The sequence below is a fragment of the Ochotona princeps genome, chromosome 10 (genome assembly GCF_030435755.1).
Source record: "Ochotona princeps isolate mOchPri1 chromosome 10, mOchPri1.hap1, whole genome shotgun sequence".
In the NCBI taxonomy this organism is placed as follows: Eukaryota; Metazoa; Chordata; class Mammalia; order Lagomorpha; family Ochotonidae; genus Ochotona; species Ochotona princeps.
The window spans coordinates 55,360,241-55,383,918 of NC_080841.1; the positions used below are offsets into that span (position 1 = coordinate 55,360,241).

General features: G+C 41.8%; 1 protein-coding gene across 1 annotated transcript in view; it reads right to left on the reverse strand.

Annotated features, from left to right (window-relative positions):
• CDC123 (cell division cycle 123) overlaps positions 1-23,678 on the reverse strand; it is a 60,793-nt gene that overhangs the window by 21,918 nt on the left and 15,197 nt on the right. The window contains exons 4-7 of the mRNA XM_004578465.3: positions 16,934-16,991; positions 16,643-16,675; positions 8,470-8,565; positions 5,752-5,858 (exon numbers count right to left, since the gene is read on the reverse strand). Of these exons, the coding sequence (XP_004578522.2) occupies positions 5,752-5,858; positions 8,470-8,565; positions 16,643-16,675; positions 16,934-16,991 (294 nt within the window). The remainder of the gene's footprint in view (positions 1-5,751; positions 5,859-8,469; positions 8,566-16,642; positions 16,676-16,933; positions 16,992-23,678) is intronic.

The following is a 23,678-nucleotide window of genomic DNA, read 5'->3' on the forward strand; positions in this document are numbered from 1 at the left end:
GTTTTAACCCTTAACGAAAGCAGGTCCACGGTTTAAAACACACCACCTGCATTCTGCCATCTTGCAACATTCCTGTAAAAGGTAGACGGGTTGAACATGCATGTTACTTTTTAAGTTTCTAGGTTTAGAAGGTACAAGGAGAACATATGTGGTACAGGAGATTACTCTAAGCGGCCTTTTCTTATTAAGATGATTAACCAGATGGCCGAGGATCACTGCAAACAAAAAAAACTCCAAGCCATTCATTCAAGACTGAACAGAAGGCCAACAATATTTCCAAAGCTCAGCTGACAAACTGCAAAGGCAGCTGTGTGTGAATAAAATCCATTTACATTCTTTTTTAAAAATATATATTCTTGAGAAGGTAGGTTGATTTTTAAAAAATTCTGAATTTTTTTTCCTGGGTTAGTAAGTATTATATATACTAATTGAGAAAATTTCTTTCACTATATATTCCAAAGAAGGCACCAACAGAAATTAGGTTTTAGGGACCCGTATAACCAGATAATCCTCCCTTTAGAAGCACCAATTCTCACATGATTGCCAGTTCGTGTCCTGGCTGCTCCACTTCCAATATAGCTCCCAGCTTATGATCTAGGAAACAGCAAAAGGTGGCCCAAGTCCTTGGGTCACAGTACCCTGGGGAAGACACAGAAGAAGCTGCTGGCTCCTGGCTGTGGATCAGCTCAGCTCTGGCCTGTGTGGTCATTTCGGAAGTGAACCAGTGGGTAGATCACTCTTTCTGTCTTTTCCCCTCTCTCTGTAACTCTGACCTTCAAGTAAAATAAATAAATCTTTTTCAAAAAGAAAGTAGGTTAAACCAAGGCACTAATTTAGGTTGAAAGCAGGCTCTTTTGCTAAATTCTATGCTCATAGTTTTTCATAGCACAATTACAATAGTAGCCATGAAAACTCTAAATATAAATGTTATTAAATAATGTTTGTGATCTACTATACAAATTATAAACAAACAATTCTCTAATGTAATAACAGATTTTATTTTGAAGTAAGAAAGAGAAAAATCTTCAGGGTCTACTTTGATGAGCTACTACAAATTATGGCAGCCTGTTTTCCAATGAACTAGGAAATGTACCAGTGCTACTGGAGAACTGTGTTCTAGATCAAAGTTACTGAAAAAGAAATCCTAGCCTCAAAGCGAAAGAGGTAGGCCTAGCTAGCACAGATTTTTCTTGTTTTTCCTTTTATTTCTACCCAAACTCCTTCCCAAATCATCCCCTTGATTTAACCAAGGTTGACCTTCCTGCCAGGCAAATAGTCTGCTTCCCATCCAGCTCCCTACTTAAGGCCTGGGAAAGCAGTCGAGGACAGCCCAAAGCCTTGGGACCCTACACCTATGTGGGAGATCCAGAGGAGGCTCCTGGCTCCTGGCTTCAGATTGGCATAGCTCCGGCCAGTGTTACCACTTGGGGGGTGAACCAGCAAATGAAAGATCTTCCTCTCTGTCTCTCCTCCTCTCTGTATATCTGACTTTCCAATGGGAAAAAAAAGTGTTTTAAAAAAGAAGAGCACAGTTCTTTAGATTGAACAGGATCATATTGGTGATTAAATGTAACCCTCTCCTTGTATAGATGGGAAGCAGGGCTGCCAGGATTAGAAGGTGCGCATATGGGATCCCAGTGTGTACAAGGCAAGGACTTTAGCCACTAGGCTACCGCGCTGGGCCCAAGAACTGTACTCTTAAAGATGGATGTTGAGGGCCTGGCGGCGTGGCCTAGCGGCTAAAATCCTCGCCTTGAACGCGCCGGGATCCCATATGGGCACCGGTTCTAATCCCAGCAGCTCCACTTCCCATCCAGCTCCCTGCTTGTGGCCTGGGAAAGCAGTCGAGGACGGCCCAAGGCATTGGGACCCTGCACCCGCGTGGGAGACCTAGAAGAGGTTCCAGGTTCCCGGCATCGGATCGGCGCACATTGGCCCGTTGCGGCTCACTTGGGGAATGAATCATCGGATGGAAGATCTTCCTCTCTGTCTCTCCTCCTCTCTGTATATCTGACTTTGTAATTAAATAAATAAATCTGTTTAAAAAAAAAAGATGGATGTTGAAGCACCGCAAGTTAAGCCACCATGCAGGACGGAGTGCCTGGAATCAAATCCTACCTTCCCCTCTGATCCTGCTTCCTGTTAATGCATACCCTACAAGGCATCAGGTGACAATTCAAATGCTTGGATCCCTGTCACACCAAAGGCCACACAAAACTCATAGCTCCTGGTGAGGGTCTGATTCAGCTCTGGCTGTTATAGGTATTTAGTGAATAAATTAGGTGACAGATATGTGCTGCTCTTTCAAGTAAATAAAAATAAGAAAACTTTCAAAAATAAAGAATTATATGCTTAATCTTTTAAGAGCTCTTAGAAAAGTCTTTGTGACAAAAATTTGTTTTCCATGCAGTCTATCAATCAGGAATTTTTACCTGATCCTAACAGTTATGCAACACTGTTATACAACCAACTACCAGCAAATACCTCAAGAGCAGACGGAGTCCTGAGTAGTGGCCTGCTAAAGGCTGAAAGGCTGAAGTGCAGAACTGACCCTGCCCACTCACAATTGTTTATACTAGGAGAAGGATGGCATTCTGTGGGTAAGCACTTAATTCCAAGGCCTCAAATTCACTTACTGGCTTAACTTCCTTCCCAAGTACAAGCCAAATAGCACAAAATGGAAGGCAACTGAGTGACTATTTTTACTTGCCACTGGAACAACAGCTAAAATTAGTTAACAAGGATGTGGGGCTAGGACGGAGGAGGGGAGGGGACAACTGGTGTTGTGACATTATGAGTTAAACTACCATCTGCAATGATGGCATTCTATATGGGTGCCAGATCAAGTTCTAGCTGTTCCATTTCCGATCCAGCTCCTTAGTAAATGCACGTGGGAAAGCAGTAGATGACCCAGGGACTTGGGTGTGTGCACCACAGGTAGGACCTGAAAGATGTGGGCTCTGGGCTTTGGCCTGGCCTGGTCCCAGCCAGGATGCCGTTTGTGGCTATTCGGGGAATGAATCAGTAGATGGAAGCTCTATAACTCTTTCAAATAAATAAAATAAATCTTTTAAAAAAATGAGTCATAGAAATAAGACGTAGGAGCAGACAGGTAAATTCAAAGCTGATTTTCATAAATATTACTTCAAAATTAAAAGTGATTTATAATTTTTTTTGGAAAGGCAACAACAGCCTCACACTGTCACTACAACTAACAAATCCACATCAGGGAATTAACAGGTACAAAGTAATTTTCAAGCCTTCTTTAAAAGAAGAATAAATGTCAAAAATGTCAAATTGATAAAATGATAAATTTTGATAAAATGTCAAAAAATCTATATAATGAAAAACAAAAACAAGGCTTCCTTTCAATTAAAGGGTCTCTCTTAGAGAGAAAATACTATTGCACTTTCACCAAAACAATGGATATCATTAACACCTGCGTAAAAAGACAGACAGCTCGGCCCAGTGCTATGGCTCAGGGGCTAAATCCTCACCTTGCACATACTGGGATCCCACATGGGCGCTGGTTCATATCCTGGCTGCTCCACTTCCCATCCAGCTCCCTGCTTGTGGCCTGGGAAAGCAGTGGAGGATGGCCTAAAGCCTTGGGACCCTGCAACCATTGTGTGGGAGACCCAGAGAAAGCACCTGGCTTCGGATTGGCTCAGCTCAGGCCACTGCAGCTACTTGGGGAGCAAATCAGTGGAAGGAAGGTTTTTTTTTCTCTGTATGTCCTTCTCTCTGTAAATCTGCCTTTCCCAATACAAATAAATAAATATTTTTTTTTGAAGATTTTATTATTATTGGAAAGCCGGATATACAGAGAGGAGGAGAGACAGAGAGGAAGATCTTCCATCCGATGTTTCACTCCCCAAGTGAGCTGCAACGGGCCAATGCGCGCCAATCCGATGCCGGGAACCAGGAACCTCTTCCAGGTCTCCCACACGGGTGCAGTGTCCCAGTGCATTGGGCCGTCCTCGACTGCTTTCCCAGGCCACAAGCAGGGAGCTGGATGGGAAGTGGAGCTGCCGGGATTAGAACCGGCGCCCATATGGGATCCCGGGGCTTTCAAGGCGAGGACTTTAGCCGCTAGGCCACGCCGCCAGGCCCAATAAATATTTTTTAAAAACTGACAACTAAATATCAAAATAATACGTTTTCTGGTAAAAAAAAAAAAAAAAAAAACAACCCAAAAGCAATAAACGCAAGATTCTTTGATAATAAACTTGCAGTGCAACCACACTTGTTAACCACTGCCTAACTCTGTTTTGTTTAATTAATACAGAACTAAAGCACATGCCCAAGCTGGGGTACCGAGTTACCACAGTCTTGACGCAATACTGCCAGGTGGTAATCTGTTCATGGCGGCCTCCATTTGAAAAGGGATCTGGGGCTGGAATGGAGGATTGGTAAAGCAAAGTAAGCTAGACAGATGGGGAAGGAGAGGCGTGCATTCTCATTGCTGTTCTGCCTCCCACCAAGATTCTCTGAGACACTTTACTGCAAAAGTAAGTTAAAGTTAATACTTAACTGAGATGACACAGGATGTGCAGCCTAAAAGACAAACTGATGCCAGAACAAAGAAGCACAAACAGAGCACCCATAGTTCCCCAGTCAAGTGTTCTGCCTGCCTAGGATGCAGACAGATGCAGTCAAGTGGTGTAGCTACAGCTGCCTAAAGGACAATTTATCGCAAGAAAAAATTACAGCAACACACAAAGATTAGGGTCAAGAATATTCAGCAGAGGATTGTATAAAACAGAGGATGACTGATTAAAAACAATGCTACAGCTATCCAGGGTGCTACCATTATTTTCTACAATTAATGACATGCAAAGATGTCACCATATATTGACAAATGCAAAAACAGTCTAGTAAGCATTATAAATTATAGGATCTCATTTTTTTAAACTAGGAACAGCCTATTTTTGTACACATAGATTACACATAGGTAGAACTGTAGAATTTTATGTAGCCAAATGTGGTGGGACCATTGGTACTTTATATCTCCTCTGTTTAGCTATACACATGGTCCCCAACTTAACAATCACTCGACTAACAAATTTTTTACTGCATAATCATGCAAAAACAACACACATTCAGTAGAAACTGTACTCCAAGTTTTGAATCTATATTTTTGCCCCAGCTAACATGTGGTATAATAATATTCTTTCTTGATGCTAGGCAGCTATGGGTCACCACACAATCACAGCGGTCAACAAGGAGATTCCACAATGTACTGCACTGCCAGCATTTTCTGATTCTGCATTTTATTTTCCTACATCATCTCATCTACAGAATGTCCATACATGTACGTGTGAGATATTTAAGACTTAAGTGTCCTGAGCAGATTTAAGGTAGGCTAGACTAAGCCACGGTGTTCAGTGGCAGAGCTGTAGAATATGCAGTTTTGATTTACCATGGGTCTACAGAGAAATAGCCCATCATAGGTCAAAGAGAAAATATAACCCTCAATTCAGTCTTTCTGTGATGAAAATACATCCATTTTATAATAGCAAAAAGACGACTGAACTACTTAATGGCACAAAGTTCTTGACATTCAGAGTTATCTATTATGTAGCATTTACTGTGAAAGCAAGAAAAGTTTGCTCTAATAGGTAATCTGGAAACATGAAATAGCTTTCCTAAAATTGCTTATAATAAAACTACAAGTCAAAGATATTCACCTTTAGAGAACTCTACATGAGTACTGAAATAATGGATATGGAGTGAACAGAATACACTTACGGTTGAGTGAAGTCACGGGTGATGAAATCAGAACTCTTGAAAAGCAGGAAGATGTCACTGAGTGTTTTACATTTCAGAGAACTATTCATTGCTATCCAGTATGCATCCTATATAAAAAGCAAATGGTATTTAGACAATATTTCAAATTACTGAGTCTGAACATCTCTAGTTATTAACAAAATCATCAGTTTAAGACTTTCAAAAAAAAGCCAAGTGTCTTTTAACAATACTGTCGGGTGCCGGATACACTCCTCCACAACAAAGAACATCACCAATGCGTGCATGCTACACTCCTGTGAAAACCGAGGTAGCTCAGCCTGGGCCGTGCACTTGGCAGTGTTTCTCCTACTGATGGCGAGGGAAATGGGAAACGAGGTAGCAGAAAAATTGGTACCTCAGATGAAATTGGCAAATAAACAGTCTGACCAGCACTCACTCTTCAAGAAAAACAACATCACTTCCTCTCTGCTTCTGAGGACTGACATCCACACACCTGAACTCTGCCAGCCACAGTAATTTAGATGTACACTGGCCAAACGAGGCAGGAAAGGAAGTGACATATTCTGAATCATCACAGTTTTAAGTGGTGGACATCTTATATACAGGAACCAAAAAGAAAAGAACAGAACAGAAAAGAAAAGAAAGGAAGGAAGAAAAGAGGGAAGGAAGGAAGAAAGGCAGGCACAAAGTTTAGTAGAGCATCCCTAAAAAATAATAATTAAATCATTTGAAATTCATACCTCTCCTCCACATTAGAAGGAACAAAAAACAGAATTTTGAGAAAACCACTACACTGTTATCTATACTACACAGAAGAAAATACTAGCTTATAATAGGCACTCAATAAATAACAAATAAATGAACAAATGGATAACACATCTGCCAACAACCTACCCATCTTCAGTGAAAGGAAACCTAACTCAGTTGAAAGGGATAATTTAAAGTATGGTTCACATGCAGATGAAAGTTGACTGAAACACCAATAACACATTCAATAACTTATAATAATTTCACAAGAACTTCTTTAAATAATCTGAATGATTTCCAAGATGGAGATTTTTAAAAAATGTATCTTTTAAAATTGACACACAGCAACTGTATGCATTTATGGCGAACACTATGTATACACATGTATAGTGTGTGATGATCAGATCAGGGTAACCAGTTTATCTATTGACCTTAGACGGGTATCATTTCCTTAGGATAATGTACAATTTCTGCATAATTTTTCCAATAAAAGAAATTGTGAACCTCTTATGAAAGAATATTGAATAAAAACATTTAATTGAAACAACAGTATTCACCTAACACACTATGCAGCTGAATCATCAAGGCAATAACTATAGGGAAAAGAAAACGCAGAGTAAGAAAACAGAAACAGGAGCCGGTGCAATGACTCAACTGGGTAATACCCTGTCTGCAAGTCCCAGACTCCTGTATGGCACAGGTGTGTGTCCCGGCTGCTCCACTTCCCACCCAGTTCCCAGCTTAGGGCCTGGGAAAGCAATGAAAGATGACCCAAAGCCTTGGGACTCTCCATCTGTGTGGGAGACTCAGAAGTTCCCAGTTTTAGGCTTCAGATTGGCTCAGTTCTGACCATTGTGACCATTTAGGCAGTGAGCCAGACGACAGAAGATCTTTTCTGTAAGATCTCTCCTCCTTCTCTCTGTAAATCTGCCTTTCAAAGTAAAAATAAATATATCTTAGAAAAATAATAATAATCACAGTATAGTCCCTAATGGATACATACATAGTGTTGGTATAATTCCAGTAACTGGAAACACTATTGATCTAATCAAAGTTTAATAGGGTTGTGATGAGAATAACAGAATAGAAAGTATAGAAGACAATAGAAGAGTGTGGAATATTTCTTTCACAGAAGACAATAAAAAAATAAAGGCAAATAGCAAAAGAATGTAGTAAAATGTCTGAAAGCACTACCTCTGCAGAACAGAAAATTGTAAAGTGCAACAGATCTCAGGACATGCTGATTTTTCCACCAAGCTTCCAGATCGATTCGAAATTTTAAACTACGTAGATAATTAATTAATTTTGGAAGGCAGCTAGGCTCACTACTATACCATCAATGCTGCACTGATATAAAACTAACTTTGAAAAATGACAATAAATCAGACTAACTACAAGTTACCACTCATTTCAGAATAAAAAAGAAAAACATGATTTTCCAAAAGGCAAGCTTAAGTCTGATTCCTTAAATAATCTCATTGATATAAAGTTATTTTCTGTTGAATTACAAAACAGAAAAATTTCCCACAGGCCTTAACTCTTACAAAAATCTTGTCAATGCCATGTCAAAAAAATAAAGACATATTTTCAGAATACAGCTGATTTTCTTATACTGCTCTGTTTATACATCCTGTGGTATTTTTATTTTTATGACTTTTCAATAGAGAAAAATTTCCCTCCTAAACCATGCAGTTTTGAGAAGGGCAGAGAATGAACTTCCTTCAAATTCGAACACAATCAGCCACATAAGAGGCTCAAACTGTTGGCTGGTAGAAATAGATCGTCTTGCAGACCCAGGAACGTGTATAGCAAAGCCAAGAGTAACAACACAACAGAGGAAAACAATCATAAATTCCACAGTATTTTTCCTAGAATGAGAAATACAATTAGACTCCCAATGGGGATTTAAAATGAAAGGAACAGCAAAGCAAAGACTGTCAAACAGCAAGCAATATATTGATGTGTTCCTACCCTTGGGGCACTCCAGTTGAGTTTGGGAAAGACACTGCCCCCCAGAGAACTGATAGCTTCCTGGACTGTTGTGGTGAACTCAGGAAACTCTGGTGCCTACAGAGAGAAAAGAAATTGCTTAGTTAAGAAAACATCACCATGGCAAGCATGGAAAGCAGTTAAGAATCTCAAGGCAATAGTCTAATGTGTTAAAAACAGAATTTAGAGCACTAATTACCCAGAATTTCTGGACTAAATGAAATCCGTGATCAAATAACATTTAGCAGAAAGAGAAATAAAAGCACTCAAAATGGCACCTTTTCAAAACAAAACCACAAAGTTAAAAGACGTCATAAGGCATCTGGGGGCATGAGGAATGAATAAATGGTTCTATGCACGCCTACATAAAACCAGTAATCTTTTTTTAAAAAATTTTTTAGCACAAGGAATTTAAAACATTTTTCAACTTTAGAGAGAGATTCCATCAGCTGGCTTACTCCCCAGTTGTCTATAACAGCCTGAGCTAGGAGTGGCTAAAACCCAGAGCACAGGGAACTCAACCTAGAGCTTCCTGTGGGTGACAGAAACCCAAACACTTGGGCAATTCATTACCTGCTTCCTGCCATGGTCTAGATGAACCAGCTACACCACAGTGAACCCAAACACTCCAGTGTGGGATGCAGCTGTCTTTTAAAATCTTTTAATTTTTGATTAATTTTTAACAGACTGAGTGTGGTATGTAGATACAATTCTAAGACAATGATGATATTCCCTCCCCAGGATGCAGCTGTCTGAGCTTCCATCTGAACTGCCGGACCAAAGGTCTACCATGAGACCAGTGTTTATCAAGCGGAAGCAGATAGGCAGACTACTACTGGTACAAGCACTGTGGCTCTCGGACAGCATTCCACCACTATAGGACCTTTCCAACTGTAGGAAGAGTCCTAGAGATATCCCCAAAGGCTTCAGAGGATGAAAAACAAACTGTATTCAAACACTGCTATTTCCAGACCAGTTTTAATATAAACAAAATTCAAAAATAGGACCTTGGTCAATCTAAAACATTTTGTCTGGGGCCGGTTTTTTGGCATAGTGGTTAAGAGGCCACTTGGGACACCCATACATAATACAGCATCTGTGTTTGAATCTCCACTCAGCTTCCACCCAGTTCCCTGCTAATACGCACCCAAGAGGGAGCAAATGAGGGCCCAAGTATTAGGGCCCCAGTCACCCAAAGTCAGACTCCTGGTTTTGGCCTGGCCCAGCCGCCAGCTGATGACAGGCATTTGGGAAGTGAACCAGAAGATGGATAAATCTATCTCACTTTCAAATAAAAATAAATAACTTTAAAGGTAATTTCTGCTTTGGTTTTACTTAAAAGCGCATATTTCACCCAGGCAAGTGACTGAAACAAAATAGCTGTTTGTTTCAAGCAGGAAGTAATAGAAACACTGTCGTTGAACAGGGAACTTGACTGCCATGATGCCCTGGCTTGAAACAAGACTTTCAGAACAGTCTGTCAGTTCTTGAGTTTCCCCTCCAAAAGCGACTGCTGCCCTCTACTGGGCAACGGCAAGCTCTGAAAAACAAAATAAAAAACAGTAATCACAGCTTCTTCCACAGGAGAAACAAAAGGTACTCAGTCTAGAATTAACTCAAGCACACATTCCAAAAACTAATCAAATGGTTTATGCAGCTCCTCAAGGTTTAGCCCAGTAATAGGGCAGAAAAAGCTGTTACAAGGGTCTGTGAAACAGACAAAAGAAATAAGTGTTCAAAAACAGTTAACGCATTCTCCAAACTAGAAACAGCCTTAAACAAAAAGCTATCAGGAAAGAGTGAAGTCCAAATTAGGCTATTTTTCTACTACAGGCTAAGTCTAACCTCTAAATTGGTTAACTCTTTTTTTTTTAAAAGATTTATTTATTTTATTACAAAGTCAGATATACAGAGAGGAGGAGAGGAGACAGAGAGGAAGATCTTCCGTCCGATGATTCACTCCCCAAGTGAGCCGCAATGGCCGGTGCGCCGACCCGAAGCCAGGAACCTGGAACCTCTTCCAGGTCTCCCACACGGGTGCAGGGTCCCAATGCATTGGGCCATCCTCGACTGCTTTCCCAGGCCACAAGCAGGGAGCTGGATGGGAAGCAGAGCTGCCGGGATTAGAACCGGCGCCCATATAGGATCCTGGGGCGTTCAAGGCGAGGACTTTAGCTGCTAGGCCACGCCGCTGGGCCCTAAATTGGTTAAATCTTTGAAGGTTGCCTCCATCTTTCATCAAACTACTTCTTCAGCTTAGATAATGTGAATATAAAACAATAGTCACTTAGGAGACTCATTATAAATTGAGTAACGGTATTACATTGTCCAAAGCCACCTCCCCATTAAAGAAATAAGGACTGATGTTAAGCCAATAATGTCCTTACAACTGTTGGAAGCACTGATTTGTCTCCTCTGGAGCTCCAGCCACAAAGACCACTTAGCAAAGATGCATTAGCGAGTTTCAATAAATGGCATCACAACAGACTTTACAACATGAAGGGATTTCACTTCCTAAGACAAAAGATTTTAATACCCCTAGCCCTTAGAACTTGGCATCTAAAGGTTGTTGTGTACTCATGTGCTGCATTTGGAAAATACGATGTGTGCCCTCAGTTCCTCAGACCATTCAACTTCAGAGGATACTGCCTCAAGGCCTAGGACAGATTTAAGTCACTGGATTTTATGTGCTGTCTTCAGTGAAAGACTGAGGCTATAAAGGGGGGTGGGGGGGAGGGGACTTCAACCAGTTCACTGAAATGTGTATTTAAAAACCATGTAAGGATTTCAAGCATTTTGTAACAGAGTAAACATTCCCCCCTCCCCACCCCCACCACCTCTGCTTTGTCCCAGGGACAGTGCCTCTTCAGGGTTATCTGACTCCAGGTAAGCCTGGGAGTTGCCTCTAAACTGTAAATACAAACAGACACGCAACTTCTGTCCTGTCGGAAGATCAGCTCTCCCATCCTGGAGGCAGCAAAAATCAGCTTGCCTCATTTACATATTCACATCAACATTACTGATTTATAAATGTCTTTTCTTTAGATTCTTTTTCAATGAGTTCTAACATCTGTCATGAGTTAAATAAATCTTCAGTATAAGTTAAACTTTTCTTCTATCTGTATGGGAGTTAGGATTTCACCATTTTATAAGAATCATCTATAAACAGACTTAACTAACAGGATTCTTTTGAAATCATGCTCAACTTGTCATTCTTAAATATACCTAACACCTTCACTTGTCTGTGGAACAGTTACCACTACAAGATAAAACCTACACATTGGTGCTGGTCTGATGACTCAACTGGCTAATTCTCTACCTCCAAGCGCCAGCATCCCATATGGGCACCAGTTTGTGTCCCGGCTGCTCTACTTCCTATCCAGCTCCCTACTTGAGGCCTGGGTAAGCAGCTAAGGACCGCACAAAGCCTTGGGACCCTGCACCCACTTGGGAGACCCAGTAGAAGCTCCTGGCTCCAGTTTGGGGAGTGAACGAGCAGGTGGAAGATCTTTTTCTCTCCTTCTCTCTGTAAATCTGCCTTTCCAATTAAAAAAAAAAAAATCTTAAAAAAAAACACACTTACACATTTATTAGCTGAGGGTCTTCTGTCGTCTGTACTCACCTACTCATTTTTGCAGTCTCACCCGCCACAACATCCTTGCAGAACCCCATTCAGAAAGGGCACACTGTTTTCGTGTTAATTTTTTAGAATTATGAAGTGTTTTAAAGCATACAGACCCTCGCTTCTGGATGCAACCACTCAATTTGGTGCAGGTATCTGATCCTTCCCTGTTGTTCAACAGGCAGCAAGACTGCGGTGTGCCCATCCATAGTCACGGCGTACCCATCCATAGTCACGGCGTTATACCTGTGACAGGCATGCCTACCCACAGGACACAACCTTCAGAAGAGCTCAAGCCATTATCTGTGCATACTTCCAACAACTTTTTTTTTAAATTTTTATTACAAAGTCAGATATACAAAGAGGAGGAGACACAGAGAGGAAGATCTTCCATTTGCTGATTCATTCCACAAGCGGCTGCATCAGCTGGAGCTGAGCCAATCCAAAGCCAGGAGCCTGGAGCCTCTTCCGTATCTCCCACATGTGTGCAGAGTCACAAGGCTCTGGGCCGTCCTTGACTGCCTTCCCAGGCCACAAGCAGGGAGCTGGATGGGAAGCAGGGCCACTGGGATTGGGATGAGAACCAGTGCCCATATGGGATTCCGGTGCATTTAAGGCGAGGATTTTAGCCACTAGGTTACTGCGCCAGGCCCAACATTCTTTTTTAAACTCATCATTACACTTTAGAAAACTTGATTTTTTTTTCACCTAACTTTTGGTATGCTGCCTTTACAACCACACTCATGTCCAATCTACCATCCAACAATGCCTGAGGATTTTCCTACTCTAAGTCCTGGTTTTTATTTTCTCTCTACTCTAAATGTTCACTCCTTACTCAACTCTGTCTAGCCCCACCCAAAGGAACCTAATCACTTCCCTGAACTGAAAATGTTTAAGATAATTTCAGGCACTCAGAAACACAAGAAAATTATGTGTATCTACAAACTCTTCACCCAGAGTCTTGTTTTACACTTGCTTTATCACTCTCCAAACCAAATCTCCTCTCTACAATCTGTGTGAGTTCCTATTTATTTATACATAGAAGACACTATTTTTCCTATACTACTCTAAAGTAAGTTGCCCATTCATCACTAACTAGTTCAGTGTATACGCCCTCCCAAGCAAACCAATCAAAATCAAGGAACAGTGATATAACACCACTATCTCACCACAAATTTTACCGAAAGCTTACACATTGAGAGAAGAAAGACACAACGACAGCTCAATCTTCAACCAGCTGATTTACTCCCCTACACAGCCACAATACTCAGGGGCCAGGGTCTTCATCCAGATCTTCCAAGCGGGTGGCAGGAGCACTTGAGCCATCTTGTGCTGCTTTCCCAGGCCATTAGCAGGGAGCTAGATTAGAAGTGGAGCAGCCAGAACACAAGCAGGCACCCATTTTGGGGTGCCAACACTGCAGGTAGAAGCTTTACCCACTATGTCACAACACTGAACCCTGGGTATGAACATTTTTTTAATTCATTTTTTTTCGGATCCTGGCGTCATCAGCTAGTGGCTTAAGTCCTCACTTTGAATGCGTCAGGATCCCATACGGATGCCAGTTCTAATCCCGGCAGCCCTGCTTCCCACCTAGCTCTCTGCTTGTGGCCTGGGAAAGCAGTTATGGACAGCCCAAAGCCTTGGGACCCTGCACTCACATGGGAGACCTGGAAGAGGCTCCAGGCTCCTGGCCTCAGATTGGTGCAGCTCTGGTCATTGCAGCTACTTGGAGAGTGAATCATCAACAAAAGATCTTCCTCTCCGTGTTTCCTACTCTGTATATCTGACTTTGCAATAAAGCTAAATTAAACTAAAAAAACAAATTTATTTATTTTTATTGCAAAGGCAAATTTACAGAGGGGAGAGACAAAAAAATTTTCCATCTGCTGGTTCACTCCCCGAGTGGCCACAACAATCAGAGCTGAGCCAATCCGAAGCCAGGAACCAGGAGCTTCCTCCGGGTCTCCCACGTGGGTGCAGGGTCCCAAGGCTTTGGCCCATCCTCTATTGCTTTCTCAACTCACAAGCACAAAGCTGAATGGGGAGTGGGACAGCTGGGACATGAACTGCCACCCATATGGGATCCCAGTGCTTGGAGGTGGAGAATTAGCCAGTCGAGTCATTGCACCAACCCACCTCCTTTCTGCTCACTCCCCCCTTTTTTTTCTAAAGAGAGAAATATCTTCCATCACTGGGATGGAATATCTTCCATCACTGGGAGAGATATATCTCCCCAATTGTTTCAACAATTGAAACTGCATTGGCTTGAAGCCAAAAGTCAGGAGTTTCTTCCAGGTCTCCCATGTAGGTACAAGGTCCCAAGGACTTGGGCCACCCTCCACTGCTTTCCCATGCCATAAGCAAGGAGATGGATCAGAAGTGGAGCATGCAGAACATGAACCAGAATCTATGCAGAATGCTGCTGCTTGCAAAGGGAGGTTTAGCCTATTGGACCTCGGCGCGAGTCCCATTAGTGCTTTTTACTAATTAAGGAAAAGCTTCATTTATGTCAGGATGGGATCATAGATTCTTATTTTCATCAATTTGCTGTGATTTAGTGTCATCATTACTTGCTATGATTTCTTTTGCTTGCCAGTGGAGCCCATTCAAGATGCCTTCTGGAGTCTTCTATCATGTTCCATTAGTCTTGAGCATTCCCTTAGCTCCTGGAACAAGTCACTGCAAGATCATTTTTGCTTTCCTAACCCCCATCTTCAATTTCTCCAAGAAGCTGATTCCTTGTGGTGAAGCAGGGTATTCTAGAAACCAACTTCTAAACCTTTTTGGTGAACAGTTAGGCAGAGATACACACATAGACACACTGCTATGGCTGAAACGTTGGTATCTCTGCAAATCCCCATTTGTGGTCGTACTCCAAGGAGGCGCCTTTGGGGAAAGGATTAAGTCATGAAGGCTCTCTCTGCTCTCTGAATTGGGGTTTCTGCCTCCCCACCCGAAAGCAGCTTCAAAGAGCTGCCTGGCCCTCACTGGTCTTCTCCTCTTCTCCCATCAAAAAACAAAGCCACAAGGCACTTCTTAGATATGGAGAGCCAGACTTCAGCTGGCACTTAGCCTGCTGACCTATGACTTTCTACCCTCCTGCACTGCGAGAAATACATTCCCATTATTTATAAATGTCCTAGCCTATGGTATTTCATTATAGCAGCAGTAGTAAGCCTAAACACAGACACACTCCTGTAGCATTCTCTGTATTTCAGATTTTGATAGTACTGCCACCCACTCACAACCTCTTTCTTCTTTCCCCAATTGCTTACAAACACCCTGATGGCAGGAATCAAATCATATTCAGCTTTGTTTATCTCATAAAACCCATTTAGTGACCTGAGTATGACAAATATTTATATTAAATCAAATAGAATTTTCATATAAGGAGTGTGACCCTCGTAATATCCAGGGCAGATGAAACATACATGAGTTACAAGAGCTCCATTTCTGCATCTGTTGGCCTTTTTTTTTTTTTTTTAGACAGTTTTAGACAGTTTCACTTTTTTTCTCATATGAAAACCATACATTTTATTAAAATAAATGGAAAAATCTTAGGAGTTAGTAGTAGAGGGCCCAGTGCAACAGTCCAGTGGCTGAAGTCCTCGCCTTACACACACCAGGATCCCACATGGGTGCCAATTCATATCCCAGCTGCTCTACTTTCTTTCCAGCTCCCTGCTTGTGGCCTGAGAAAGTAGTTGAGGACGGCCCAAACCCTTAGGATCCTGCACTCATGTGGGAGACCTGGAGGAAGCTCCTGGCTCCTGGCTTTGGATCGGCTCAGCTCAGGCCACTACAGCCACTTAGGGGATAACCAGAGGATGGAAGATCTTTCTGACTCTCCCTGTCTGTAAATCTGCCTTTCCAATAAAAAAATAAATAAATATTTATTTATATATACTCTCCGGAAACTGCTTTCCCCGTTTGTTCCTTCACAATTATTTGTAATGAATTTCACAAAAAAAAAACAAGCCAAAAATGTCATTCTCTTTTATCTTAAGTTATCAGGAACTCTCATTCATCTGTCTCTGGAAATTCACTGTTCAAGTTACTCACTACTTTAAAAACTCATTAGAAAATATTTTCAGTTGGATTTCACCAAAGCACCAATAAACTGTACCTTTACTTCCTATACATAATATTGGTCAGTCACATACTTCTCTGCTCACTTGAAAGAAACTTCTAATTTTTGTGACACTTCAACACACATGAATACTAAGTAAACACAGATTTTCACTTCATCCTAGGAAAATGTCAGGTTTGATTTCTCCTTTCAGACTTTGACGGAAACAAGTCAAAACATCAAAACTGCACTCAAGAGATTTCCTTTCTCCTGGGGGGGAGGGAATACTATACCACATCTACCCATTGAACAATGATTCATGTTACTTTTCCAAATAATAAACAGCTCATAAAGGAAGACACGTCAAGGAGCAAGTACACAGGAGCTCAGAGAGGCCAACGCGCAGGCCAGCCCTCTGTGTCGTGTGCAGCTGTCCCCACTCCAGCGCTGTTGGCTCTTACCGTAAGGGTGGCTGTGTTCTCGTCATCGGACCACTGCATGGGAAGAAGGGGCAGAAAGAAGATATTCCATTAAATCCAGGACTGGGCCTCCAAAGAGGAATAATTCATCCAGAAACCGTGCATACAGAGGATACATCTTTTTCTGAACATGAATCATATGAAAAATTATATGGTAAAGGGCGATTTTCACCTGATTTTACACTTTGATGACTATAAGATCTAAACATCAGAATCATTTCAGAGATCACATATCCCAGGACAATATACAGAACAGACTCGTTGTCCACCAACCTGTATTTCTTCTGCTTCATCATCACTGTCTGGCTGAGAGTGTGCTGGCGGATCTTCCCTGAAAGAAAAAAAAAAACAAGACTTTGGAACAGGAAGCCATAAGTGTACTACTTATATTTGCTTAAAAAGGTAAGCAAACAAAACAGCCTGAGCACAGGGAAAAACTCACTTTTGAGACACAAAATAATTAAACATGTACACGGAACTTATGACAGCATACTTCCAGTAAGAGGTGGCAGAATAAAAACTTTCTGCCCTCTTCTCAGAAATCACTTAAAGCAATGGAAAGACAAATTCAGCCTTTGTCTCTGAACAATCATTTCTAACTCCAAACTCCAAAATCTGAGCAAGTGCAGCCAAACACCTAGAGGATCCAGCAGGGTGCAGGAAGACACCAAAGGGAAACCTCAGATGAGTTGTCTCCAGAGGTGACAGACTACCCCCTGAGGAGGCAAAAATAAATGAAAACAGCATGGGGCTGTCATCAGGAAGTACTTGGATCTAGCTTGGACCATCAAAAAGGATGGGGTGGGAGTGCAGAGAGAAAGAAGGAGGCATTCAAGCACACTGTCGATGAAGAACCCAGTGAGCAAGGCAGTGCAGTAACAAGGGCCTACCGAGGGCCAGGTATTTGGGTTACAGGTTCAATATTTTGCTCCGGCTCCTGACTAGTTTCTTACCCAAGCAGATCCTGGGCAGCCCGAGGTGATGGCTTAGGCGACTGTGTTTCTGCCATCGACGCGGGAGGCCTGGAACGCGTCTCCAGATCCCAGCTGAGCTCAACACAGGCATTCATTACAGGAATTTAGAATGAATGGGAATTCTCTCCATCTCTCAAATAAAGAAAAATTTTATTGGCTTTTAAGAAATTACTACTTTTACGAAAAGATTTATTTATTTATGTATCTGAAACTCAGAGTTAAAAAGAGACCCAGATAAACAGAGAGATCTTCCATCTAGTGGATCACTGCCATGATGGCTGCAATGCCTGTGGTGGGCCAAGACAAAACCAGGAGGCAGGAGCTTCATCCAGACCTCCCTTGTGAGCAGCAAGGGCCTAAGTAGTAGACCATCTTCTACTTTTCACAAGTCATTAGCAGGGAGCTGTATCAGCAACAGATCTTTCTCTCTGTATCTCTTTCTCTATATATCTGACTTTCCAGTAAAAAATAAATCTTAAAAAAAAAACGGACGGAGAAACATTTAATCAGGATGAAGCAGAGAAGACACATTCCAGGAAATAGGAAAGGACAGAACAACAGCAGAGGGATACCTGGAGACTGACAGACACAGGAAAACAGCGGACACAATGGTGTGGTGTTGCAACGACTGTAACTCCAGTGGCATTCAGCTAACAGGTGATTTGAACTTCATCAGCAGCCGGAACTCCACCAGCAACCAGGTGGGAAGGGACTTTCATTGGGAGCTTGGCAGGTGAACCCAGACAAAGAACTGTCCATCCTGCTGGTCCGTTTGATTTGACCAAGAGCAGAGACAGAGCAGCAGATCCCAGATGGGCAGTGTGAGAACAGGGTGGATTTCACAGCCCAGTCAGCCCCCTAGAGCCGAACTGGGCGCCATATTGCTTAAGAAGGCAAAGGCAAGGGAAATGACTGAGCATACACTGAGCTGGGAGTAAATTCATTTCTGACTCAGTGAACTGCAGCAACGTGGCATTCTACAGGTTCCACCCAAGACAGGTCTGGGTAGCCCTCAGACCTGATGGCCAGCAGATCAACAACTCTAGTAGTGGTACATCAGGCACCATTTTGTACACTGTGGCAAAAGCTTCAGGGGACAACAGTAAACTGCGCATGTGCTGAGCTTGTGAGAACTCACTGAGGTCCATGGATTGCACTGGTCCTGCAGGAAAATAATACCGACTGTGTCATGGTACGGGTCAAAATAGGTCCGTGTGGCACCCAGACCTAATGTCTAACAGGTTCCAACAAGATCAGCGCCACCAACAACCTAGCGATATAGGACACCTGATGTCTCCCTAATCCTGGAACCTGCTCCAACCGGAAGAGGCAGAAAGGTTGTCCAGACCTAGAACTTGATGGAGGGAGTGGCACAATTGGCTGCAAGCAAAGAGTTGTGTACCAACTGCAATAAGTAAAATCAAACAATAGATCTGTGGGTGACAGAGCTTAGAAACCTGCCCCAAGGAGAAGACTCTGCTAACCAGAAGTACAATGACCAAGAGCAAAAGAAGAGACAAAGGCACAATGACTATTACTGAAGACTCCCCTGTAAAGCAGCAAAACCCTATGCCAAACTCAGAGCTAACTGAGGAAGACATCGAGAAAATGGGGGACACAGAATACATAAGACTCATTTTAAAGCTTCTGATCAACAATGAGAAGCACATACAAGAGTTCAAAGAATTTAAGGAATATTTTACACAAGTAACAGCAGCAATAAAGCCAATCAAGGCTGATATGTCAGAAATTAAGAACACAGTAGAGCAAATTGAAAGTACAGTGGAGAGTCTCCAAAACAGAATGAAGCAAACAGAAGAAACAATCTCAGAATTGGAAGATATTTCCTGTCTCCAGGGAGAAGCAAACAAAAAGCTGGAAGCAGAGCTGGATCAGGCCAAAAAAAGTATTCAAGAATTGAAAGATACTATTAAGAGCCCAAATATAAGAGTTATAGGAGTCCCAGAAGGTGCAGAATGAGAAACTAGTTTTACAAATATATTTAATAAAATAATAAAGGAAAATTTCCCTAATCTAGTGAAAGAATTGGGAAACAAGATCCAGGAGGGGCACAGAACTCCCAAAAGGCCTGATCAAAAGCGATCTTCACCAAGACACATGATCATCAAGCTCTCTTCAACTGAACATAAGGAAAAGATCCTTAAATGTGCACATGAAAAAAATCAATTGACATATAAAGGAATGCCAATTAAACTCACAGGAGACCTCTCACAGGAAACTTTACAGACAAGAAAAGAATGGAGTGACATATTCCATATTCTCAAAGAAAAAAATTGTCGGCCTAGAATAAAATATCCAGCAAAGCTTTCTTTCATCTTTGAAAATGAAATTACAATTCTTCCACAGTCAAGAAAAGTTAAAAGAATTTGCCTCTTTCAAACCTGCCCTACAAATGATACTTCAAAGATGTTCTCTTGACAGAGAAGGGGAATAGCACCTACCAAAACCAAAGACAAATGGGAAGAACACCCCAGTAAAATGACAACAGAAGACTAAACCAATGAACAACCCATTCCTAAAATGACAGGACCAAAGTACCACCCATACATTTTAAACTCTGAATGTAAATGGCTTAAGCTCACTCAAACGTCATAGATTAGTAGACTGGTTTAAAAAAAAAATCTATTTGTTGTCTAGAAGAGACACATTCCACCAACAAAATCAGCGGAAACTATATTGCATGAGTTTTGATGTTTTCTGTTAGTTTCATCTCTTCAAAACACTTCCTTCTGATTAAATTCTTCAATGACTCATAGATCATACAGTAACATCATTTTCTGCAAGAAGGTTCTTGATTTTCATCGCTTCAGCTACACATTATTCATTTAGTAGCATGTTATTTAACTTCTTGGTGTTGTTAATTTCTTTTTTCTTCCAGATGTTGATTTTGTTTTGTGGCTTTTCATTTAAGGGGATGTATAGTAGCTGTGTAATGGAGACTGTGATATCTAGTAACATGTTATTTAACTTCATAGCACTGTAAATTTTTATTTTTCTTTCTATTGTTGATCTTGTATTATGACTTTTCATTTGAGGGAATGTACAGTAGCTGTGAAATGGAGACTAACATATCTAGATGTGAGGATACAATGCAGTATGCATTTCTACTTCCAGACTAAAGACAGACTTACAATGAAACTGTTTACTATATCTTGCCAACAGAATACTGGACCTTCTGCCATTGTCCATGCCCGCAGTGATGGACATATGACTGTGTATGAAGAACTATACTTTAGTAATGATCTAGAGAAACTGGGGGGGGGGGGGAGGGAAATTGGGGCTTGGATAAGGGAAACACCAGGAGCCTATGGAACTGTATCATATAATAATAAAAATAATGTAAAAAAAAGTCTTGGAAGTGTTAACTCTTGGGGTCTCAAATTAGTCTTTCTCGCCGGTGTTGGGCTGCTGGTTGCTGCTTCCATGGGATTAACAATTAACCCGTGGTCTCCGATGTTAGAGGCAGGTGCGCACCAACTTGCAGGAATGGTGCAACACTACTATGTGCTCCCTTCCTTCAACTTACATATGGGGAGTCTGAGTGCTCCTGGGTCAGGATGGTCTGGGTTAAAGCCTTCAGACTTGAGATCAACACTGGAACTCAAAAGCCAGATTGAGAATAACATGTAATGTCTGATGTATGAGTTTGCAGTTCTGAGGTGGCCCACACAGAACATGGCTTTTAACAAAATCTGTATTTGATCACACACAGGAGACACAAGAGCTGCTCTCAGTGCCTATGCCTTCCTGTCACAGGTCCCTGCTCCCTTAACTCTGTGTTCTAGATTTTTCTCAGTTCCTATCTCTGAGCCCTGGCTGCTGCAAACTGGCTTGCAACAATTTTTTCCCTTTTACTGGAGTCTGGGATTATTCCTAGGTAGAAAACAATTCCAGGGACAAGCAACTGTGCGATGCAAAAATATGTTCACTGAAGAACTGTTTTTCGGTAAAGCTGTAAACAGCCTAACCAACAACTGTTACCAACAACAAAAATAAAGATTCAATAAGTGTAATTCATTAATTTCACTATATTTATTTCTGACTATAATGCTATGTTTTGATGCAAGGAAATACTTTAGATTAGAGGAGCTAAAATTTCTAAACATTATCAGATTTCTAATAGTCTGTAAGTAATATTTTAAATATATACAAACTCACTCAAGTAACTTTTACTATCTGAAATCAGGGAAGCAAAAGAGATAGAGTAAAGAATATACTAGAAGGATATACACCCAAACCTACCTGCATAAAACTCAAAAACTGACATCTTAAAAAAGCAGGTTTTGGTGCTGGCACTGTGGCATAACCCATAAAACTGCTGTCTGCAGTACTGGTATTCCATGCAGGCACCAGTTCGAGTCCCAGCTGCTCCACTTCTGATTCTGCTCCCCATTAATGACCTGGGAAAGCAGCAGAGGACGGCCCAAGTGCCAGGGCCCCTGCACCCAGGTGGGAGACCAGGAAGAAGCTCCTGGCTTTCGGTTCAGCTTCGGCTGTTGCAGCCACTTAGGAAGTACGCTGGTGGATAGAAGATCTCTGTCTCTCCTGCTCCCTGTAAAATTGCCTTTCAAACAAAAATAAATTTTAAAAAATCAATTGATAAAAAATCAGGTTTAAAGAATAGTACTCAGCCATAAAATGTAATGAAATGAATGAATCTCACAAGTTATTTTGAGTTAAAAAGAAATCAAATGCAAGGGCCCGGCGGCGTGGCCTAGCAGCTAAAGTTCTCACCTTGAAAGCCCCGGGATCCCTTATGGGCGCCGGTTCTAATCCCAGCAGCTCCACTTCCCATCCAGCTCCCTGCTTGTGGCCTGGGAAAGCAGCTGAGGACGGCCCAATGCGTTGGGACCCTGCACCAGCGTGGGAGACCCGGAAGAGGTTCCAGGTTCCCGGCATTGGATCGGCGCACATCGGCCCGTTGCGGCTCACTTGGGGAGTGAATCATCGGATGGAAGATCTTCCTCTCTGTCTCTCCTCCTCTCTGTATATCTGTCTGTAATAAAATGAATAAATCTTTAAAAAAAAAAAAAAGAAATCAAATGCAAAAGAAATTTATTGGGCCTGGCACAGTAGCCTAGCAGCTAAAGTTCTCGCCTTGAATGCACCAGAATACCATATGGGCACTGGTTCTAGTCCCAGTGGCCCTGTTTTCCATCCAGCTCCCTGCTTGTGGCCTGGTAAGCCAGTCGAGAACAGCCCAAAGCCTTGGGACACTGCACCTGAGTGGGAGACCCAGAAGAGGCCCCTGGCTCCTGGCTTCGGATCAGCTCAGCTCTGGCCATTGTGGTCACTTGGGGAGTGAATCAACGGTTGGAAGATCTTCCTCTCCATGTCTTTTTCTCTCTGTATATCTGCCTTTCCAATAAAAAAAAAATATCTTACAAAAATATAGAGATATTACATACTATTTCCTTTATATGAAATTCTAGAACTGACTAAGCAAAGAAAAAGGGGACTGAAACTTCTGTTAGGAATGGAAGTGTTCCACATCTTAAGTGGAGTGGTAAAAGTACAGGTATTTACACTGATCAAACTTCATCAAATCACATAGTTAAGATCTAAGCACTTTACCACGAATGTATCCGACTTAAATTGTATCTATAATTATCAAGGTTTTTAACCTGTGAAAGTAACCTAATCCAAAATGATTACCCTTTTGAAATCAAAGGCTTAACACATATGCCACTTTTCTCCATCTGAGGGATTTTTTTTTTTAAATTTCATTTTATGACACAGTTTCATAGGCTCTGGGATTCCCCCAACCCCTACCCAAGCCCTCCCCCCATATTGAATTCCTCCATATTGTTACAGTAGTACAGTTCATAACCAGTCATGATTCCTTCATTGCGGGCGTGGACCATGCGGAGAGTCCAGCATCCTACTGCCCAGATAAATTTAGCAGTTTCACTGGGAAACCATCCTTGGTCTGAAAGTAGAGCTGGCAGAATTTCATGGATTCTTGACCCGTCCCTCCCCATCATCGCTTCCCCCTCCCTAGCACCAGCTTAGTTCACTCACAG